The sequence below is a fragment of the Nyctereutes procyonoides genome, unplaced genomic scaffold (genome assembly GCF_905146905.1).
Source record: "Nyctereutes procyonoides isolate TBG_1078 unplaced genomic scaffold, NYPRO_anot_genome, whole genome shotgun sequence".
NCBI classification, from domain to species: Eukaryota; Metazoa; Chordata; class Mammalia; order Carnivora; family Canidae; genus Nyctereutes; species Nyctereutes procyonoides.
In genome coordinates this window covers 31119145-31137688 of record NW_026575146.1, presented here as the reverse complement: position 1 = coordinate 31137688, position 18544 = coordinate 31119145, and the positions used below count along the sequence as shown (strand labels likewise).

Here is an 18544-nt window from a genome sequence, read left to right as displayed (position 1 = left end):
AATCATATCCTTTCAAGAGGGTTTTTGTATTGTTTTGCTTTGCTTTTAGTGGTAAAGGCAAAGCAATTCTGAAACTATTTTATATGTATTAGAGGAATGAGCAAAAGAATAAATGCGTGGATGGTGAGAGGAAACAGGATTCTCACTGTGGAAGAAGGCACATGTAAAAATGGAATGGGGTTAGGCAAGAAAGAAATGTCCCAAGATAGATAAGAATTTGTAGTATATGTGAAAATTCACAATTTCTACAATATGTGTGTGTAAAACTACGTGCAGGCGCAGTACATACATAGGGACATGTGTACTTGCATACACATTTATATGTATATTGTGTACATTTGTACACAAATGTCCTAGCCTGTCTGCTGAAAGGGTCGAGAAATGAAGATACCTAGCACCCAGATCTTGGTCTCTAACACCATTCTCCACTAAAAGAAACAATGGTTTCCTGGAGAAATAACTGATTCCAGGGTTTGGGCAGGTAAAAGATGAGCCAAAAAGTAAGAAAGTACTCAAAAATAAAAGACAGGAACAGGTCACAAAGACAGAAACCACGCAAAAGGGCTCCACTTGGCAAATGTGGGACAATTTGAGCAACTAAATGATAAAGGAAAGTAATGAATTACAGAACACTAAGGGGGAAGTGGGGGAATCTACATGTTTATATTAATACATAGGAGAGAATAAAAGACTCTTGCATATAACAGAATGAGTGTCAAATGGTAACTGTGGAGGTAGTACTACTATATATTGATAGGACGGATGCAACTTACTTCAAATGGTAAAGAAAACAAAATTATGTAAATAAACAGAAAGAGAAAACAAACGATAAGGCAAATGAGGTCAAATGTTAACAGTTTAATCTGGGTCAAGTATATGCAAGTGTTCTCTGTTCTTGTATCTTTACTATAAGTTTGGCATTACTTCCAATAAAAGTTTAAAATGTTGGGAGAGGTGCACAGGATAATGAGGAAAGCAAAGAAACAAAGAGGCTATATGTTGGGTGTGGGATATACAGAGACGCTGGGGGAGTGGGAGAAGAAAAACTCACTAGCAGATTAATTCAACAACAAACACAGAAAATCATTCCAACAGTTAGAAACCTCTTAACTTTGATACTCTTTCTTCCTAATCACATGTGGTCACATTCCTCAAGTTAGTTTATGATATAACAGCTGGCCAACAGACTTTAATGCAGAAAGAGGCAGCCCTAAGATAGTAGTTAAGAGCATGAGCTCTGGAGTTAGAGTGCGGGAGTTTCAATCTCATGAAATTTACACACTAACTTCGGCCAAGTCACATAACCTCTCTCTTGTGCCATAATCTCCTCAGGAAGTTTTTTACTTTTTAATTCAACAATGTTTCTGCTATTGCATCAACACTGATTCCCAAGTTTCTGATGGGGAAAGATGGCTACAGGGAGAAACGCCAACCACAAACATAATTTGTTCTGTCACAATCTGAATCACAATGAATCTAGCCAGACAAACATAAATATGAGTGCTCCCTAGGTATGAGTAAGATCCAGCAAAAATGGGGTAATGTGGGAAAATGTAGTATTCATGGAATCAGAGGAGGCAAACTTGGAATTTTAGGACTTCTTACACAAAGTCAATTACAAGGCCATCCAATCAAGTGTGTACAGAGGCCAGACCACAGCCTCAGCAGCCAGGCTCTAGCTGTTGATAATTACGGCACTTTCCTTATTTTCACACTTAGAAAGCTCTATAATCCAAATCAAAAATAAGACACATTACCATTTTTTTCCATGTAAGTATATGCTTATCAATGTTAAATGATGAACATATATATTTTAATCTTGTTACTCAAGTCTTTTTCCACCCAAAAGTTTTCCTATTTAAATAAACTGTACAGCTTTACAACATTTCCACAGTGCACAGTATTGCGATGTATGGTATGCCCCTCCACCTAGTGGTTTACTTGGAGAAGCAGCCCACAAAATTAAAATCATACCATCCTTGAAGTGGCAAAAATGTTGCATACTGGGTTATTATCATAGACAAATATGTGGTTGTCTCTTAGCCACTATCACATGATAATTAAGATTATTCTGTTCAAATTTACTAATCTTTTAGCAAAAACATTACTATAATCTTGACTAACATAAACAAGCAACATGTATGCACTAGTTTGACGGTTAAATAAAAATACCTGTTCCAACAAATGGATCAAAGACAATATCATTTTCCTTCACTTTTCCGTGGTTGGCCATGATAAATGATAAACCAGCATCCATGCTTGTATTTCCAATAAAGTGTCTCTTTTTGACACTGTATGACTCAATAAGCTCTCTCTGTCCATCTGCAATCTAGATCAGAAATTCTTCAAATTAGTTTAACAACATAAAACAGATTTAAGATAACCATTCACAATAAAACCACAGTATCTCAATGATAAAAACTTCTTTCCGCTTACCATTGCTCTACACTTGTTCCTTTAAAAAATGTGATTGTGGTAATTATGGACAAATACCTTGTATTTTTTTTAGTGTGTTGCAATTTACTGTAACAAATTCAATTTCAAACTAAATTTGAATTGAACTTGAATGCAATAATTCCAGGGTTTGCTGGTAAGTAAACTTTATCCACCTCTTTTTTTCTCCTAAAAACAATATTCTGTAACATAAGTCCCAGCTTCCATTACCCTAGGGAAGTGAGCAGGACTGCTCTGCAGTAATTTTATTTCTTTTCAGAATGTGAGCTTAGATTTGAAAACCCCACAAATAAGATCCCTTACTACCAGAGCGCACCCTGTCTTTTCTCTGCTTAAAAATCAATCCAGACTTTCTGGCAAGTCTTATGTTATTTTTTCCTGGTGTATTACCCCTTACCTAGGCCCTATATCTAACAAGCCTCTTGTGCTTCTCAGGAATCTCCAGAAAAATAAAACACAACATATAACCACATATTTTCCACTGATTTTAAGTCATACAGTAGTTCTGAGTCTTCAATTGCTTTAAAAGTTTACCTATAGAGTACTACACAAAGGCCTACTATTAAGCTTTTAAAGAAACAATCTGAAACAGGTAAAAAGAATACTTGCTTACCCATCTACCAAAATAAATATTATGTGGGTTCTCAGGGATGCAGTTTGGGTCCAAACCATAATCTTCCAGTACAGAGAATATATGCTGTGGCTTCTTTAAATTCACTTTCCCTTCAAATGGCAGAAACTCAAGAGCCTGAAAAAAAAGAGTGATTCTCATGTCCCATGAGAATTTTAAAGGAAAAACAGTGCTTATATAATAATACTTATCTTGTAAATTTGGTATCAGCATTAAATTAAGACAAAACATGAAAACTATTTAGCACACAATGTGCTACAAAATAAGCACTTATCCAGAACTGAGAAATTATTACGTATCTACAGCAATCAGACCACAGTACTCTCACAGGTTTTTTTCATTTTTGCTAAATTCACTTACATCTATTCGTTTGACTTTTTCTTCTTGTGTCAATGTTTTATTAAATGTGTGAATCTTTATTTTATATGTAGAATCTGAATGTAGAAATGGAACCTAAAATAAAAGCAAATGAATTCTTTTAAGCTTAGTAATTCTACAGTATCTGTAGATATACCTATATAAAAATACATTTCACTACGCACCATCTTCTCCACAGGGTAGTTTTTAAGAGAACTATATAGCTCCTCTGGAGATTTTCCATGACCCCATAATTCAAATATGGACCTAGGAAATAAATGATTAGTACTAACCTCAGTAACAAAAAATCAGTTTAACAATAATATTTAACAATTACTTCCCTACTTTTTTATGTTTGTTCCCTTAATACAATTATTGCATTTTCTAAGCTATAAATGAGAAATGTGTCCTAAAAATAAACATAAGTCCAAACCACACAAAGAAGTTTAACTTTACAAAGAAAGGAAATTTAACTCAAGATTTTTCCAAGTTTTATTATATTTTTATACTAGAATACAAATGATGCAGGAACATCATTTATTTCACTAAAACAGGTGAAAAGCTGCAGTAAATCCAATTTTTCCCAATGTCTTCTCCACAAAACAAAAATGAGCAGTTAAAAATGTTACAATTAATATTCAGCAATTACTTATTAACATTTAGTGACTTTTATTTTTCTAACTATTACAAAAAGAGAATTCTTACTATAAAAAAATCCTCAAGCTTCCACCAATTTCAAGGAACACTTAAACAGTCACAAGAAAAAATTTCATTACAAATATTATAAATAAGAATTCATTGCAATGGACCTCAAATCTACATAGTAGCATAGTTTTGTGGACCTAATTCAAACTACTTTATAAATGTAAATAATGCTGCCATTAGGATTGAGAATATTATCCTTTGAAAACAAACTCTTCTTTCCTCTCTACTAAATTTATAGAAAAAGGACCTCTACAATAATTCTACTCTTACTTAGGCATCACTAAAGGGGTGACCTCACCTATAGAAACATACAAAAAGTAAAAAGCAGCAAACACAATTATTCAAAATAGATGTCCCCAAATTCCATGTATTCAGGATTTTTTCTTAATGTTTAAAAATAATAAGCTTGATCAATTCATTTATTCAACAAATACTTATTAAGGATCACTATATACCAGGAATTGTTCTAGGCACTAGGACACAACAAAACAAAGTTCATTGCCTTCAGGGAGAGGATGCCTGGAAGCATCAACTGAGGGAAAGCAGAGGTAACTCAACCTCTGAAAAGGGAAAACCTTGAAAAACAAAAATGGTAAAAAATAATAAAAGCTAACACGGAATGTAACTCAAAGTACAAGGGACTGTTCTAAGGCCATTTAATATGGACTCACTTGTTCCTCATAGGAGCCCTACGCGGTAGCTGCCAGTATCTTCACCCACTGAACCAAAGAGGAAACTGAGGCACAAAGAGATGAAAATGACTATTTCAGGTCATATAGCAATTAATAAAGCTAGGATTCCAATCCATCAGACTCCAGACTCCACATATGACTACATGCACTATAATACACTGCTTCTCAAAAATTAAAAAAAAAAAAAGAATCCCAGACCAGGCCATTCAGGGTAAAACCGAATTTCACAGATCATAATTAACCCTAATGATGTAGGAACCAGTGCTTGTAATGATAACCTAGAATCAATGAACTATGATTCCATGTCTTCTTTTTCAGAAAGAACTTATATATTCATAAATTTCTATTTTAAATGGTCAAAATAAAGATTAGGTATATAACATGAAAAGCTTCAGCTATAATCAAACATTAATGTATAATACCTTCTATGATTTAGATTTTCAGAGTAAACAGTTTTCATATATATGTGACTGAACTATTTTAATCCATAATTTAGAGACTGTAAAGCTTATATAAGCTGCAACATTTCTCACAGGTGCTATACAAAGAAGCATGGATATTAACTAATATATTTTGATGATTAAGGAAGTAGTAACGAAATCTTTCTGACATAAATTCCTTAAGAAACTATCCTTTGAGGGAAGGAGGGGAATGGAATTGGGAAAGGTGCACAGAGTCAATGGTTTCTGTAAACCACTTTTTTTTCTTTTTTTTTTAGAAAGCTGTATCAAATATTTCAAAATGTTGAGATCTAACAAGGTAGATACCTAGGTGTCTATTACATTTTTCATTCTATTTGTGGCATCCTGAAAATATTCCATGTTAAAAAATAAATCAACAAAACAAAATTAACTATTAATCCCTAGTGTATCACAAAATTTTTTTTTTAATTTAATTTTCAATTCATGGGCAGCCCCGGTGGCCCAGTGGTTTAGTGCTGCCTTCAGTCCAGGGCCTGATCCTGGAGACCCGGGATCAAGTCCCGCGTTGGGCTCCCTGCATGGAGCCTGCTTCTCCCTCTGCCTGTGTCTCTGCCTCTCTCTCTCTCTCTCTCATGAATAAATAGATTAAATAAATAATAATTTTCAATTCATGCTTATAATAGTCTTTTATTTCCAGAACAATTTTTTTAAAAAGATTTTATTATTTATTCACGAGAGACACAGAGAGAGAGGCAGAGACACAGGCAGAGGGAGAAGCAGGCTCCATGCAGGGAGCCTAACATGGGACTTGATCCCAGGTCTCCAGGATCACACCCTGAGCCGAAGGCAGACGCTCAACTGCTGAGCCATCCAGGCATCCCATACTTCCAGAACAATTAATGCTACAATTAGGATTGTGAATTTTATCATTTGAAAAGGAACTCCTCCTTTGCTTTCTATTAAGTTTATAGACAGAAGATGTCTACAGTAATACAACCCTTACTTAGCTATCACTGAGGGTATACCCAACCTAAGCTATTCAAAATATACAGATAATAAAAAGTAATCAAGGAAACTATTATATAATAATATACAATCATTACATAGTTATTAGTTGCACCATTAAGGAAATGCAGAAGATATGAGCTCAAGTACCTATTTTAAACCAAAAAGTTATTTTTATAATAAGCCTTATCTGCTGAAATCAAACTCTTAGAGCTATAAATTTTAATATGCTAACCAAAAGTAATAATTATTCAAAATATGTGGGTTTTTAGTTGTTTCTGTTTGCTAGTCATTTTTACTGAATAAATAAGACTCATTAGCAAGTTTCAATTTAAAAGATGAAGGAAGGAAAGAAGGAAGAATGAAGGAAAGAAAGAAGGAAAGTAAAAAAGGAAAAATGATCAGACACCAAAGATAGTATCTAAAAAACAGGTAGGACACACTATGAGCAACATCATTATAGTAGTCTACACAAGATATGCTAGTTGGGATTCTGCTAACAAAACAGCAAAACGTACTTCATGGCAGTCCCTACTTTTTGTCATTTCACACTTCAATCTGCTCACCCAACTAAAAGCCATCTCTAAGAAAAACACTGTTCGATTTTCAGTACTTTGGTTATAACTAAATGTGGCATTTATCCTATGTAAATGAAGCATTTACATCTTGTATCATATTCCTGCTTAATATAGAAGTTTTTTTAACATTACCCAAAACAAGTGTTGATGCATTTCACCAGGAAAATTCCCTCCCCGGTTCAGCCGAGAAACTCCCTATTCTTCCACCACCACCCAGTGGCAAATTTGGGTATCTGCAAGCTACCAACATAGCAAAAGGCACAGAGAAGTAGAAGTAACGTTTACAATCTGTAGGAAAACACTACAAGTTTTTCTTACTTGGCACACACTGTCCGTTTCATTAAGTTTCTGGCAATATCTTCAGAGGGAATGCTAAGAATCCAAAATGGAGACTGAAAAAAAATAACAACATACAACTTACTTGTAATTGCTTTCATGGCTTTGTGTGCCAAGGAGTCAAGGAGTCAGTAAGGAGAGATTCCTAGTTGCTACTTTTCTGAAGAACTTTTATAAATGACCATAAATGCAAATATCAGCAAATATAAGATTAAACTGAAGATCAATTTTCTATTTACTCGCTTATGTATTTTGACCAAAATAATCAAAGTTCATTTGATTTGTTTTTTTAATTAATTTATAACAAAAATTTAATTAATAATTAACCAAAGTATAATCTCAGATTTTTCTATTATTGTTCATCATTCCTTATAATACAGCTATTTTATTTTTAACTTCTAAGTACTCTATTACTTTGAATGATCCCTCTTTTTTAAGTAGTTGTGGCCACCTGAGGGGGTAGAAAAGGAACTCTTTGAAGTATCTATGATTGAAAATCATAGGATATATTATTAAATTATCATTACCTAAGGAAAAAAGTTTCAGGTGCATCAAGGGTGATTACCAATCCTCTGTCTCAACCATCAAGATTACAGGCACTTATAAAAAAAAAGGTTTTGTATTTTATTTTTACAGAGAGAGTACTCATGCGTACATGTGCACACACGTGGGTGTAGGGAGTGGGGGGGGGGCGGACACTTATGCAAGCTCCACGCTGAGCACAGACCCTGAGATTATGATCTGAGCTGAAATCAAGAGTTGGTCACTTAATTGACTGAGCCACCTGGGCACCCTGATTACAGGCACTTTTCATCCCCACACAGACAACCCCTTGCAAGAATATAGAAAAAGCAGAACCCTGACCTCAGTTTGCCATCCTCACCCAATTATGTCTATACTCTACCCCCTTCCTCCTCCCACAGTACTTAAAGTCAACCAGGAGTCCAACCTTAGCGGACTTTCAACTAAGTTGTCTCATCTTCTGGAAGAAATCCTCCCTGTCACACCCAGTCTTTCTTCTTCCAATGTTTATACTATTCTACAGAAAAATTCAAAATAATCCAAACAAAAAAGATGGCTATCTCAGTATTATTTTTATTAGAAAAATTTAAAAGCAATCTGAATGAAATCATTAGATAAATAATGGTAAAGCTAATCAATAGAAAGTATTAAACAATCCTGTTAGTAATGAAGGTTATGTAGCAACATGTGCCTATATTAATACTATCAAGTGAAAAAGAGACTACAGAAGTTCATAAGTAGTATTAGAACTGAAGGAAAAAAAGTATATGAAAAAAATTGCAGGTAGTACCCTCAGATTGTAAGTCATGTAAAGGAAGAATTATGAATGATTTTTTCTTTTTCTATTTTCCAAGCTTCTCTAATACACAGATAAACTATCAAAAACAAAATACAAAGCTCATAAATTTATAATCTTATAATACACAATTTTAAATGTTTAAATAATTCCCACTATAAGTCTGAAATTCCACTAAATTCTGAATTCTAATACTAATCATACCTCATCAGGGGAAACAGCCCTTTTTTTCAATTAAGGGACAGATACCAATTATGGTTTAAGTGTTGAATTAAAAATTCAAAACTAGTAAACTAAATGAATACTGGAAATAAATTTAAATGACTTTCCAAAACCACTTTTTCCCAAAAATATCTTTTATTAATTGCCCCTAGAAAGAAACAAATAACTGTACAAATATAAAGATTTGTAGTTCTTCTCTTCAAACTCAAGGTTTTATTTGTAAACATAATGCACATGATCTAATGAAAAATATAAATTCAACTTACCTTTCCATAAGTTTCCTGACTACTGATGAACTGACCTCCAAAAAGTGACAGCAAAGACTTTATTTCCTATATTAAAAATATTATAGAAAAAAACATATTTTAACAGAGGGAACTCAAAGTCTATTAACAGATATAGGTACAATAAGATTTTTTTAAGAGTACCTACCCAAAGCATTTAAATTTCAACACCAGATAAACTACAACTCTGGGTTCTGAAAAAATTTTACAGTCACAAACAGTAATTTCTGAGAATTTTACACAAGAAGATTGCCAAAAGCCTTGCTCAGAAAATGGAAAAAACTGGATAACAAACACTACAGATTAGTAATCCAACACTGATCAATAAAAATAAGATGAATTATTAGGTAAGTTGAGGACGTTCAGACAAAAAATAAGGGATTAACCAGGAAGCATCACTGTGGATTCACTAAAGAGAAGTTACAGCAAGTTAACCTCCTTAACTTAACAGCAAGTTAAGTTCTTTCTGGATAAAGTTATAGAACTAGAAAGAGAATAGCAGTAGCTACTTTAAAAACATCAGGAACGCAAAGTTGAAATCTGTTCAGATAGTATTATATTCTTTGAAGCAATCACTTTGTACTGATAAATACAAAATGACTATGCAAATTTTACAATATATACCGCTAACAAATTGTGTCTCCTTGAATAACATAAAGCAAGTAGAACCCCACTCCTCTCTGTAAATCTTACGGAGGAGGTAATCCAATTAGAAATATGTCTGTCCCCTCTTCTGGGGGCCTACAATCCTCTTTTATCCCAACTAGGAAAAGGAGACTTTAACACCCAGCTCATAATGAGTGTGTATGCATATGTGTGTGCGTATATATATATATTTTTTAATCCCTGGACTTACACAGGGCTAAATTCAGTTGAATTATATGGACAGACCAAGAACTTGCATAGTCTATCAGTAAATTACTGAAGGTAACCCAAAAGTCATTTTGCAACATGAGTGACACACATTTAAACAGGAGGTATCACTGGACTTGAGAGTCTGACGAACCACAATTTTATTTTCACCTCTTCCAAATAGTGGCCATATGTATGTTTGTTTTCTACACAAGCCACTTCTCTCATCTGTAAAATAGGAATCATTAGCTGCCTCATCAAGTAAGGAAGTCTGTGACAACAGGAGCACAGAACCTAGGGTGTTAGTAAAGGACTCAAGGTGATGATGACCTTGAGGTCCAGTGGCTCAAGAAATCAAGCAAGACTGACAGTTTTTTTTTTTTTTAAGAGAAACATTAAGTTATAGATGAAGTTACTTTGGTCTAGAATGATTAATGTTCATTCTACACTAACATAGTAGGAAATCAGCTTTACATTTAAAACATCAAAAATGCTGCTCCTGTGATACCTTGTTAAAAACTAGTAAGAGGCCAAAAAACCCACAAAGTCTCTATGAGTCTAAAAAAAAAAAAAAAAGTAAAGGATTATTGAAGTTTTATGGCATAGCATTAGCTCCACTACCCCAAACTTAAGCAAGGACTTAAAACTGAGAGTAAGTGTGATAAACCAAAGTTTCAAATTTATAAGCAAAACTTGTATTATACTACTCCATCAATCTACTTGGAAAAAGCAAAACACAAAATCTTTACTCTTATAGCAACTTCACTTTCTGGTTGAGAATCTTTCTACATTAGGAACATTTATACTGGATATAGGAATACAGCATGATCTGGGGTATGCCTCATGCATCAATTTATGTGAGCTTTTCAGTTCTTTTAGCCACTCACTTTTTCATCCATTTAGTTTGTTTCAGAGCCAGCAATAAAACCCAGGTGTCTGAACTCTAGTGGGGTAAGGCAGGCACCAACTACAACCGGCCCTGATTAATTCTACAAAGGTAAAACAGGACCACACTTATATTCCTAATCTCTCATTTTAAATCATAAAGGCAGCTACTCATTACAGTTTTGCTGCTTAGCAGTTTTAATACAGTAGATGAACTCAAAAGTGTAGACTCTGCTTTTGATGGTCTTCCCCAAAGGAATCCTCTCACTCAGTAGTTACTATAAAATTAATATGTATAAACCACTGAACTATGTAAAGATAAATACATACTTATCTTCAGGGAGGTTACAGTCTAATAGAACAATACATTCAACCTAGTAACAAATGTGAGGTATAAAATGGTGAGTTCTCTTAAAGAAGTAAAAGCAAAAAGGTTTTACACTATTGTTCGAGGGAGAAGAGACGACTTCAGTTTTAGAAGAAAAGTTTTCATAGAAACGGACTTATGCCCTGGAATGCAGAGAGAATCTGCACAAATGGAAGAGGATTTCCACTTCTACCAACCGCAAACTAGGCTTCAGATTCAGCCCTTCTGCTGAGAACTAGAAGAACCTGGCATCTGCTTGAAGGCGTGGAGCGATGACAAGAGTTAGCAAACCAAACTTCAGAAGGCAGAAATCCCAAGGTGCAGCCACTTGCTTCCTGGGGCATCTACCAATTCCAAAGGCAGCTGTGAGCCTGGATGATCCTTTGGACAGCCTAATGAAGCTAGGCACAAAAATACTGGGCCATCCATGGAGAAGAAAGGCAGCTTGATAAACCACCCAGTTTGGACTGGGATCCTCAAAAGCTACACACCAGAGGAACATGTGTGAATTAGAACAGAACCAAAACTTAATACCTGAAAATAAGTTCAAGTCATGCTATACTGTTAATGCTCCTATCTTCAAGAGGGTTTACATCATTCTGAGCCTCATGTTATTTCAATTAACTTTACAAATACATCTAGGATGTATTTTAAAAAATAAGCCAGCACACATATGAAAAAGAACCAAGAGAAACAACACATAAAAGCAACAGACCCACAGGACTTCTTTTATCATAGTGAGTATGTATGCTTTCGACACTTTGTCATATTTAACATAACTATGCTTTCTATACTGAAGGGGATAAAAGACATAATTAAGAACTTTGACAAAGAATAAAAGCCTATTTAAAAAGAAACTGCAGACTTGAAAAAAGAATAAAAAAATAAACCTAAAATAAAATGAATATGGGGGTAAATCCCAGTGCATGCTGACTATGCAAAATCAATAGAATTTTGCAATAGGGAAAACCCAACTAGACAAAAGGCAGCACAGGCCAAAGCATGAAATCCAGGGAATGAGGGGGGGACTCACTTTTGGCTGCATTGAGGTAGGAAGTGGGAAGGTGTGGGGAGACGGAGAAAAGAAGCATGCAACGGCGGGCTAATGCCAGACTAAGAAGTTGCAGCCTTGGCACAATGAGGATGCAAAAGAGAACTGAGCTGGGGACCCCTGGGTGGTGCAGCGGTTTGGCACCTGCCTTTGGCCCAGAGCGCGGTCCTGGGGACCCGGGATCGAGTCCCACGTCGGGCTCCCGGTGCATGGAGCCTGCTTCTCCCTCTGCCTGTGTCTCTGCCTCTCTCTCTCTCTCTCTCTCTCTGTGTGACTATCATAAATAAATAAAAATTTAAAAAAAAAAAAAGAGAGAGAACTGAGCTTTTTGGGAGATTAAAGTGGCACCAGCATAAGACACTGACTAAAAATAATTTAAGAAAAAGAAACAGGTAAAATGTCCAAGTATCAGGGATGCTATTCTGAAGGCTGCAGCCTAACCACTAAGCTCGCACTGCGCTGCCCGACTACAGGCACTCATCCTCCTTGGCCTCCTTTTCCACTCCAGTATCCTCTAAGCGATACACTTTCTCTACTCCAGAATTCTCCCTCTAAAATACAAATGATGACTAGTCACTTACTGGTTCAAAAAGAAAAAAAAAAAATGTCATTTCCAGGCTTAAAAAGAGTCCATGGCTCCCCTTTAAAACTAAAATAAAATCCACATTCCTTGCAATGGTTTCAAAACATTCCAAACTCTGGATCCTACCCACCTTGCTGGCCTCATTGCCCATTACTTCAACATCACTCCCCACACACCTCACATCCCAAACCACCATCATCAACTCCCGTCATGCCTTTACACTTGCTTTTGTTTCTCACTGAAGTGGGCTCTCCGGTCCTCTTTGCCCACACAACTCTTTATCAATTAAGATCTACTAAAATATTACTTCCTCCATGAAACCCTAAGCCCTTACACCCCCCATCTTGCCAAATCACCTGCCGAGCAAAACATCAATCCTGAATCAATGCCACACAGTCTTTCTTCAGGACTCCTCTAAGGCCAGTGAGGTGAGCATCACTGAAAAAATTGGGAGAATCTCAGCACAATTACAAATACGTGATCATCACCCTCAGCTGGGTTTCCAGCATCGATCTGATAACCCGTGTTTTCAATTTTTAACTTGCAGCTCCCTTTTTTGCTCTCAATGACTATTTCAAATTTAACCATTTTTCCCAATTTCTCCACTCAACTGCTTGGTCCCTGATATTTTGATCTCTCAAGAAACAACCCTGACTCGTCCATTACTTAGAAAGCTACCCCACATCCAACCTAACTCTCCTTTGCCCACTGTCCCCTTCTAGGGGAGACCAACACCTCCCACTGTGCCTTTATATCATTCTCCCTTTCTCGTCAGCCTGTAAACTTTGCTTGACCCTAGCCCTCCCTCCATTAACCAATCTCTTACTTTCCTTTCTTATGTTCTAGTTAAGAACAGTCTATATCTTCCTCGTTTTCCAGTGACCATTAAACCAAGCAATCTAGCTTACCACCCCACCGCAAAAGTCTACGCAACAGCTTTAGCAAAATTTCTAAAACTTTACCTTCCTGATTTCCGTGCCCTCAAAGTCCTTCTATTCGGACACTTGCCTATCCTCTTCATGACCTCCTCTCTTCTCACCTCCCCTTCACATCAATGCTACCAAGCTCCTGTGTTTGGCCCATCACTCTTTCGACGCTCTGCTTTTTCTGAATAATTTCACTTTCTCTCGTAGTGTTCGTAGGCAGAAGCCTCCCAAACATATATGACCAGTCCACACCACTCTATGGTGCTCCGTGCATGCTCCTATATATTCACTGACCCCCACCCCGTCATCTCCACTTCATATTACGCCAACATGTCAAATTCAGCATAACCAAATTGTAAACCTTTCCTCTGCCTGTGCTCTACATTTTAAAATGCAGGGGCTCTTACATGCACCCCAGGAGTCATCCTTGACTGGCCCCTGGCCCCCTCATGGTCCATTATCCAGTCCTGATGGATCTCATCACCTAAGTAATTTCCCAGTCGATCTCATCCCCTCACCCCGTCCCTAATTCAGTCCTTCTTAATCTACAAACAAGACTCTTTTTTTTTTTTTTTTTTTTTACGAACAAGACTCTTCCAATGGGCTCCTAACTGGTCCCTGATTCCAGGCTCTGTCCTCTCAAATTCTACCCTCGTTGTCGCTGCCACAGTGATTTTTAAGGAAAAAATCTTCTTTGCTTAAACCTTCTCAGCAAATTCCCCTTACAAGCTAAATGACTTTTCTCTTCCCCTCCAGACTACTCAAGGCTTTGTGTTTTCTGGCCCCTGTCTACCTCTCCTGCGCTCTGTCACCCTCAGCTACATATTTCATAATCCAGCAGTAATTAATCGTAATTCCGATTTACTTGTTTATATCCTCGGCTGGCTAGGTCCTACCCGTACTTTACTGTTCAAGCGTCACGAGTTCCTGCAAGCGCTCTCAAAGGCCAGCATCCCCCGCCCTCAGGCGGCCCGACTTCCCTTCGGTGCTCTGCGCCTGTCACTGCGCTCACAAATGTCCCTAATACGTCCACACGGGCGCTCAGACCTCGGCCCCAACAGACAGGAAAGTCTCTGTCGTCGGCACATCCCCGCGTCCGGCTTGCGCAGTTCCAAGTACTCCAAAAATGTTTCTTTGAGGAATAAAGCGCTCTTCCCGACCTCTCCGTCCTGGAACGCCGCCCCGCACTCGCGGGGGGCCTCTCCGTCCTGTGACCCCCACCACCCTCCATCCCCCTCCGCGGGGCCTGCGCACCTGCCACCTGGACCTGCCACGTGGACTGCGCTCCCAGTGGCCTCCCCCTCCTGTGACCCCCCCCCCGACCCTCCCACTCCGTGGGGCCTGCGCACCTGCCACCTGGACGGCGCTCCCGGCGGCCTCCCCCTCCTGTGACCCCCCCGACCCTCCCACTCCGTGGGGCCTGCACACCTGCCACCTGGACGGCGCTCAAGGCGGCCTCCCACTGTGTGACCCCCCACACACCCTCCCCCTCCGCGGGGCCTGCGCACCTGCCACCTAGACCTGCCACCTGGACGGCGCTCCCGGGCGGCCTCCCCCTCCTGTGACCCCCCCCCCGACCCTCCCACTCCGTGGGGCCTGCACACCTGCCACCTGGACGGCGCTCAAGGCAGCCTCCCCTCCTGTGACGCCCCGACCCTCCCACTCCGTGGGGCCTGCACACCTGCCACCTGGACGGCGCTCAAGGCGGCCTCCCCCTCCTGTGACCCCTCCCCCTCCGCGGGGCCTGCACACCTGCCACCTGGACGACGCTCCCGGCGGCCTCCCCATCCTGTGACCCCCCGACCCCCCTCCTCCGCGGGGCCTGCGCACCTGCCACCTGGACGGCGCTCCCGGCGGCCTCCCCCTCCGCCGCACGCGGAGCCCCGGGCGCGAGGACCGCGCCTACCCGCCTGCCGCACCCCCACCCCGCGCGTGGGCGGAATGAATGGAGATGCCGGAGCCCGTCCTGGGCGCGGCCCTCCCGCACCCTCCGCCCAGCCTGGACCCTCCCGGGGACCGAGGGCCCGGGGTCGCGGGTGCCCCCGAGGCAAGCCCCCCCTCCCGGACGCCGGCTTGCTCAGGCTGCGTGCAGCCCACCCCCCCCCCCCGCATTCCTCTCCCGACGAGGAGCTGCAGCGGGAGGGCGCCGCGCGCTCACCGGCAGGCGGAACTCCAGGTGCTCTTGCGCCAGGAGCAGCAGATACCTATTGAGCGGGCACGGCAGCGCCATTGCACCGCGCACACTGCGCCTGCGCACGTCTCCCCACTCCCCGCACAGCATCCTCCCCGCGGGGGCGGGGCCGGGACCGGAAGCGGAAGCTGGGCCGAGTGGGGGACGGGGCCCGGAGCCGAGCGGGGGCGGGGCCGGGGCCGGGGCGGCGCGGGTGCTGCGAGCCGGGGCGGCGCTGTCCGCTCGAGATGCGCCCGGGGAGCCGCTGGCGTGAGGGCCCGAGGGGCTCGGGGCCGGCTGCGGGGAGCCAGGTTCCCGGGGCTGCACCGGGAGCGTGCTCCCCGCTCACTCTGGAACTTTCGGGGGCAGCCCGGGGGCTCAGCGGTTCAGCGCAGCCTGCAGCCCAGGGCGTGACCCGGGGTCACGGGATCGAGTCCCGCGTCGGGCTCCCTGCGTGGAACCTGCTTCTCCCTCTGCCTGGGCCTCTGCCTTTCTCTCTCTCTCTCTCTCTCTCTCTCTCTTTCGCTCTCTCATGAATGAATAAATAAAATCTTAAAAAAAATGAAAATAAAAAAGAACCTTCAAAGCCCGTTTCTTCGGAGCTGCGCTGCAAGTTGGCCTGCTCCCTGCAGGCTCTAAGCGCTCCAAGCTCAGGACCTGGCCCACTGTTCCAGTAGGCAGTGCGCCCTTGCACCCCTTGCCTCCCTGCATTTTTGCAGTTACTCTGCAAGCATTCACGGCTCCTGAGTGTTGTGCCCAAGACTGCGAATCCGAGAAACCACCAAGGAACCGGCACCGATGCAAACACACGAGGGTTTATTTACAAGCTGGAGCTTGTGTGCAAGTATACCCGACACAGCGGAGCAGGGAGTTGGACCCCGAGGTGGGTTCTAGCTTAGTTTTAAGGGCTGGTCTCGGGGACCTCCAGAAGGGCTGGAGCATTCCTCAAGTTCTGTTTACATTTTGATATGGTGCCTTCAAGGGCATTGAGCTCTGTTCTCATTCTAATATGCGCCTTCCTGTCACTGGCTTGGGCTCTGTTCTCATTCTTATAGGGGCTTCCTGCCCTTGGCTTGGGCTCAGTTTTTATTCTAATATGGGGCTTTCTAGGACATTAAGCTGTAAGCTGTTTTCTTCCTGTAACTGAAGTAATGTAAATTTCAGCTCTTATTCCCAGGGGCCTGGAATGGCTGTACTTGGGCTAACGCTGAACTTAATGTGGAATGGCCTTAATTTTCTCGGCCTGCACACTGGGCCAACTGGAAGAAGCTCTTGACCCCGATCATCTCTGCTGGTTCCTTCTGTACCTCACAGAAAACTCCCCGTCGTCCTGAGTCGTGGACTCGGTAGTTAGGAGGTCGTCGTGCGACTCACAGACCCAGTGCACAGCCGACTCTACGTTAGAACAATGACGGATATCGCTTCGAACTATTCACACTGGCACAGGATTTCATAGCACATAAATAGTAGCATATGCATAAATTTTAAGAATTTGCATAGCCTGTGTATATGCATTATTGCTTTTGCCTTACTGAGAGCAGTTCCTTTTGTATCCCACCACGATATTGAACAAAGCACAAGAGAAGGACGTATTCCAAGCACCATGCGCTGGGCACACGGCCCAGACTTCACAGCCGTGATTTAGAGCATAAGCTGTGGAGTCAATCTTAGGTTCAAATCTCGATTCCACTATTTACAATCCATAGGCTCTTTTTTTTTTTTAAGATTATGTTTATTTATTCATGCGAGACACCAAGAGAGGCAGAAACACAGGCAGAGGGAGGAGCTGCTCCCTGTGGGGAGCCTGATGCGGGACTGGATCCCAGGCCCCAGGGGTCACAACCTGAGGCCAAAGGCAGATGCTCAACCGCTGAGCCAGGAGTTGCTCTTAAGTAAATTTCTTAGCCTTCTTTAACAGCAGTTTCATCTTAAATGAAGCAATACTGCCTCCCTCAAGGGATTAAGTGAAAAAAAATATATAAAGTGTTTAATATAACACCTGGCATATTGTATGGGGCCAATAAATGGGATTTAAGGAGTCTTCACCTTAAAAAAAGAAAGTATGAAAATTTCTCTTAACAAGCAATCTGTCTTTGTAAGGAAAACATCTTGATAAGTCCACTTAAGATAAGGAATAAAGTGAGTCTCTGAGGAGCACAGATGTCTCTTGGCCTCAAGGCTTCGGAAAAGGCATAAAAGAACTCTATGAGGCACAAGAAGAGAAGCCAAGAGAGGCCTCATGCTGGCTCAGCATAGCCAAGCACCTGTTGGAGCAGCTGAGGTTTCACTCCCCTCCCGGGTCACATGGAGGATCTAGGATCCAGAAGGGCCTCTCACAGCCCCTCAAGGGTCAGCCCTGGTGGGGCCTGTCAATGCACTGCATTCTCTCCAGCATCCCTGAAGTGGATCTCAAAAAAAAAAAATAATAATAATAATAATAGAAGAATTTTAAAACATTTTTAAAAGGTGAAACAGAGAACCAATGAAATATTAGGGGAATGATGTGCAGTGCTTGATATGCCCGATCCCTCAAACTTGTCAGAATTACCAAACATTAAATTTTGATGGGGCAACGTTTTAGGGGATATCGTAGAGGTGCTGATTTTCATTCCCAGACTAATCTGATGCTGTGCAGAGACAACAAATAAGAACACATGGCATAGGAGAGCCTAGACAAATTCTGGTTTCACTGATTTTTCACATGAG

At 40.9% G+C, this 18544-nt stretch overlaps 1 protein-coding gene across 3 annotated transcripts in view; it reads right to left on the bottom strand.

The window, feature by feature from the left end:
- TRMT11 (tRNA methyltransferase 11 homolog) overlaps window positions 1-15948 on the bottom strand; it is a 54437-nt gene extending 38489 nt beyond the window's left edge. The window contains exons 1-8 of one of the 3 annotated variants that reach the window (XM_055311424.1): window positions 15827-15944; window positions 8987-9052; window positions 7163-7236; window positions 4819-4883; window positions 3628-3709; window positions 3446-3538; window positions 3068-3202; window positions 2173-2329 (exon numbers count right to left, since the gene is read on the bottom strand). In XM_055311424.1, the coding sequence (XP_055167399.1) occupies window positions 2173-2329; window positions 3068-3202; window positions 3446-3538; window positions 3628-3709; window positions 4819-4829 (478 nt within the window). In that variant the 5' untranslated portion in view covers window positions 4830-4883; window positions 7163-7236; window positions 8987-9052; window positions 15827-15944. Of the gene's footprint in view, window positions 1-2172; window positions 2330-3067; window positions 3203-3445; window positions 3539-3627; window positions 3710-4818; window positions 4884-7162; window positions 7237-8986; window positions 9053-10364; window positions 10381-15826 lie in introns of those variants that run through there. The other 2 variants (XM_055311422.1, XM_055311423.1) reach the window with 2 other exon arrangements.
- Window positions 15949-18544: the final 2596 nt, after the last annotated feature.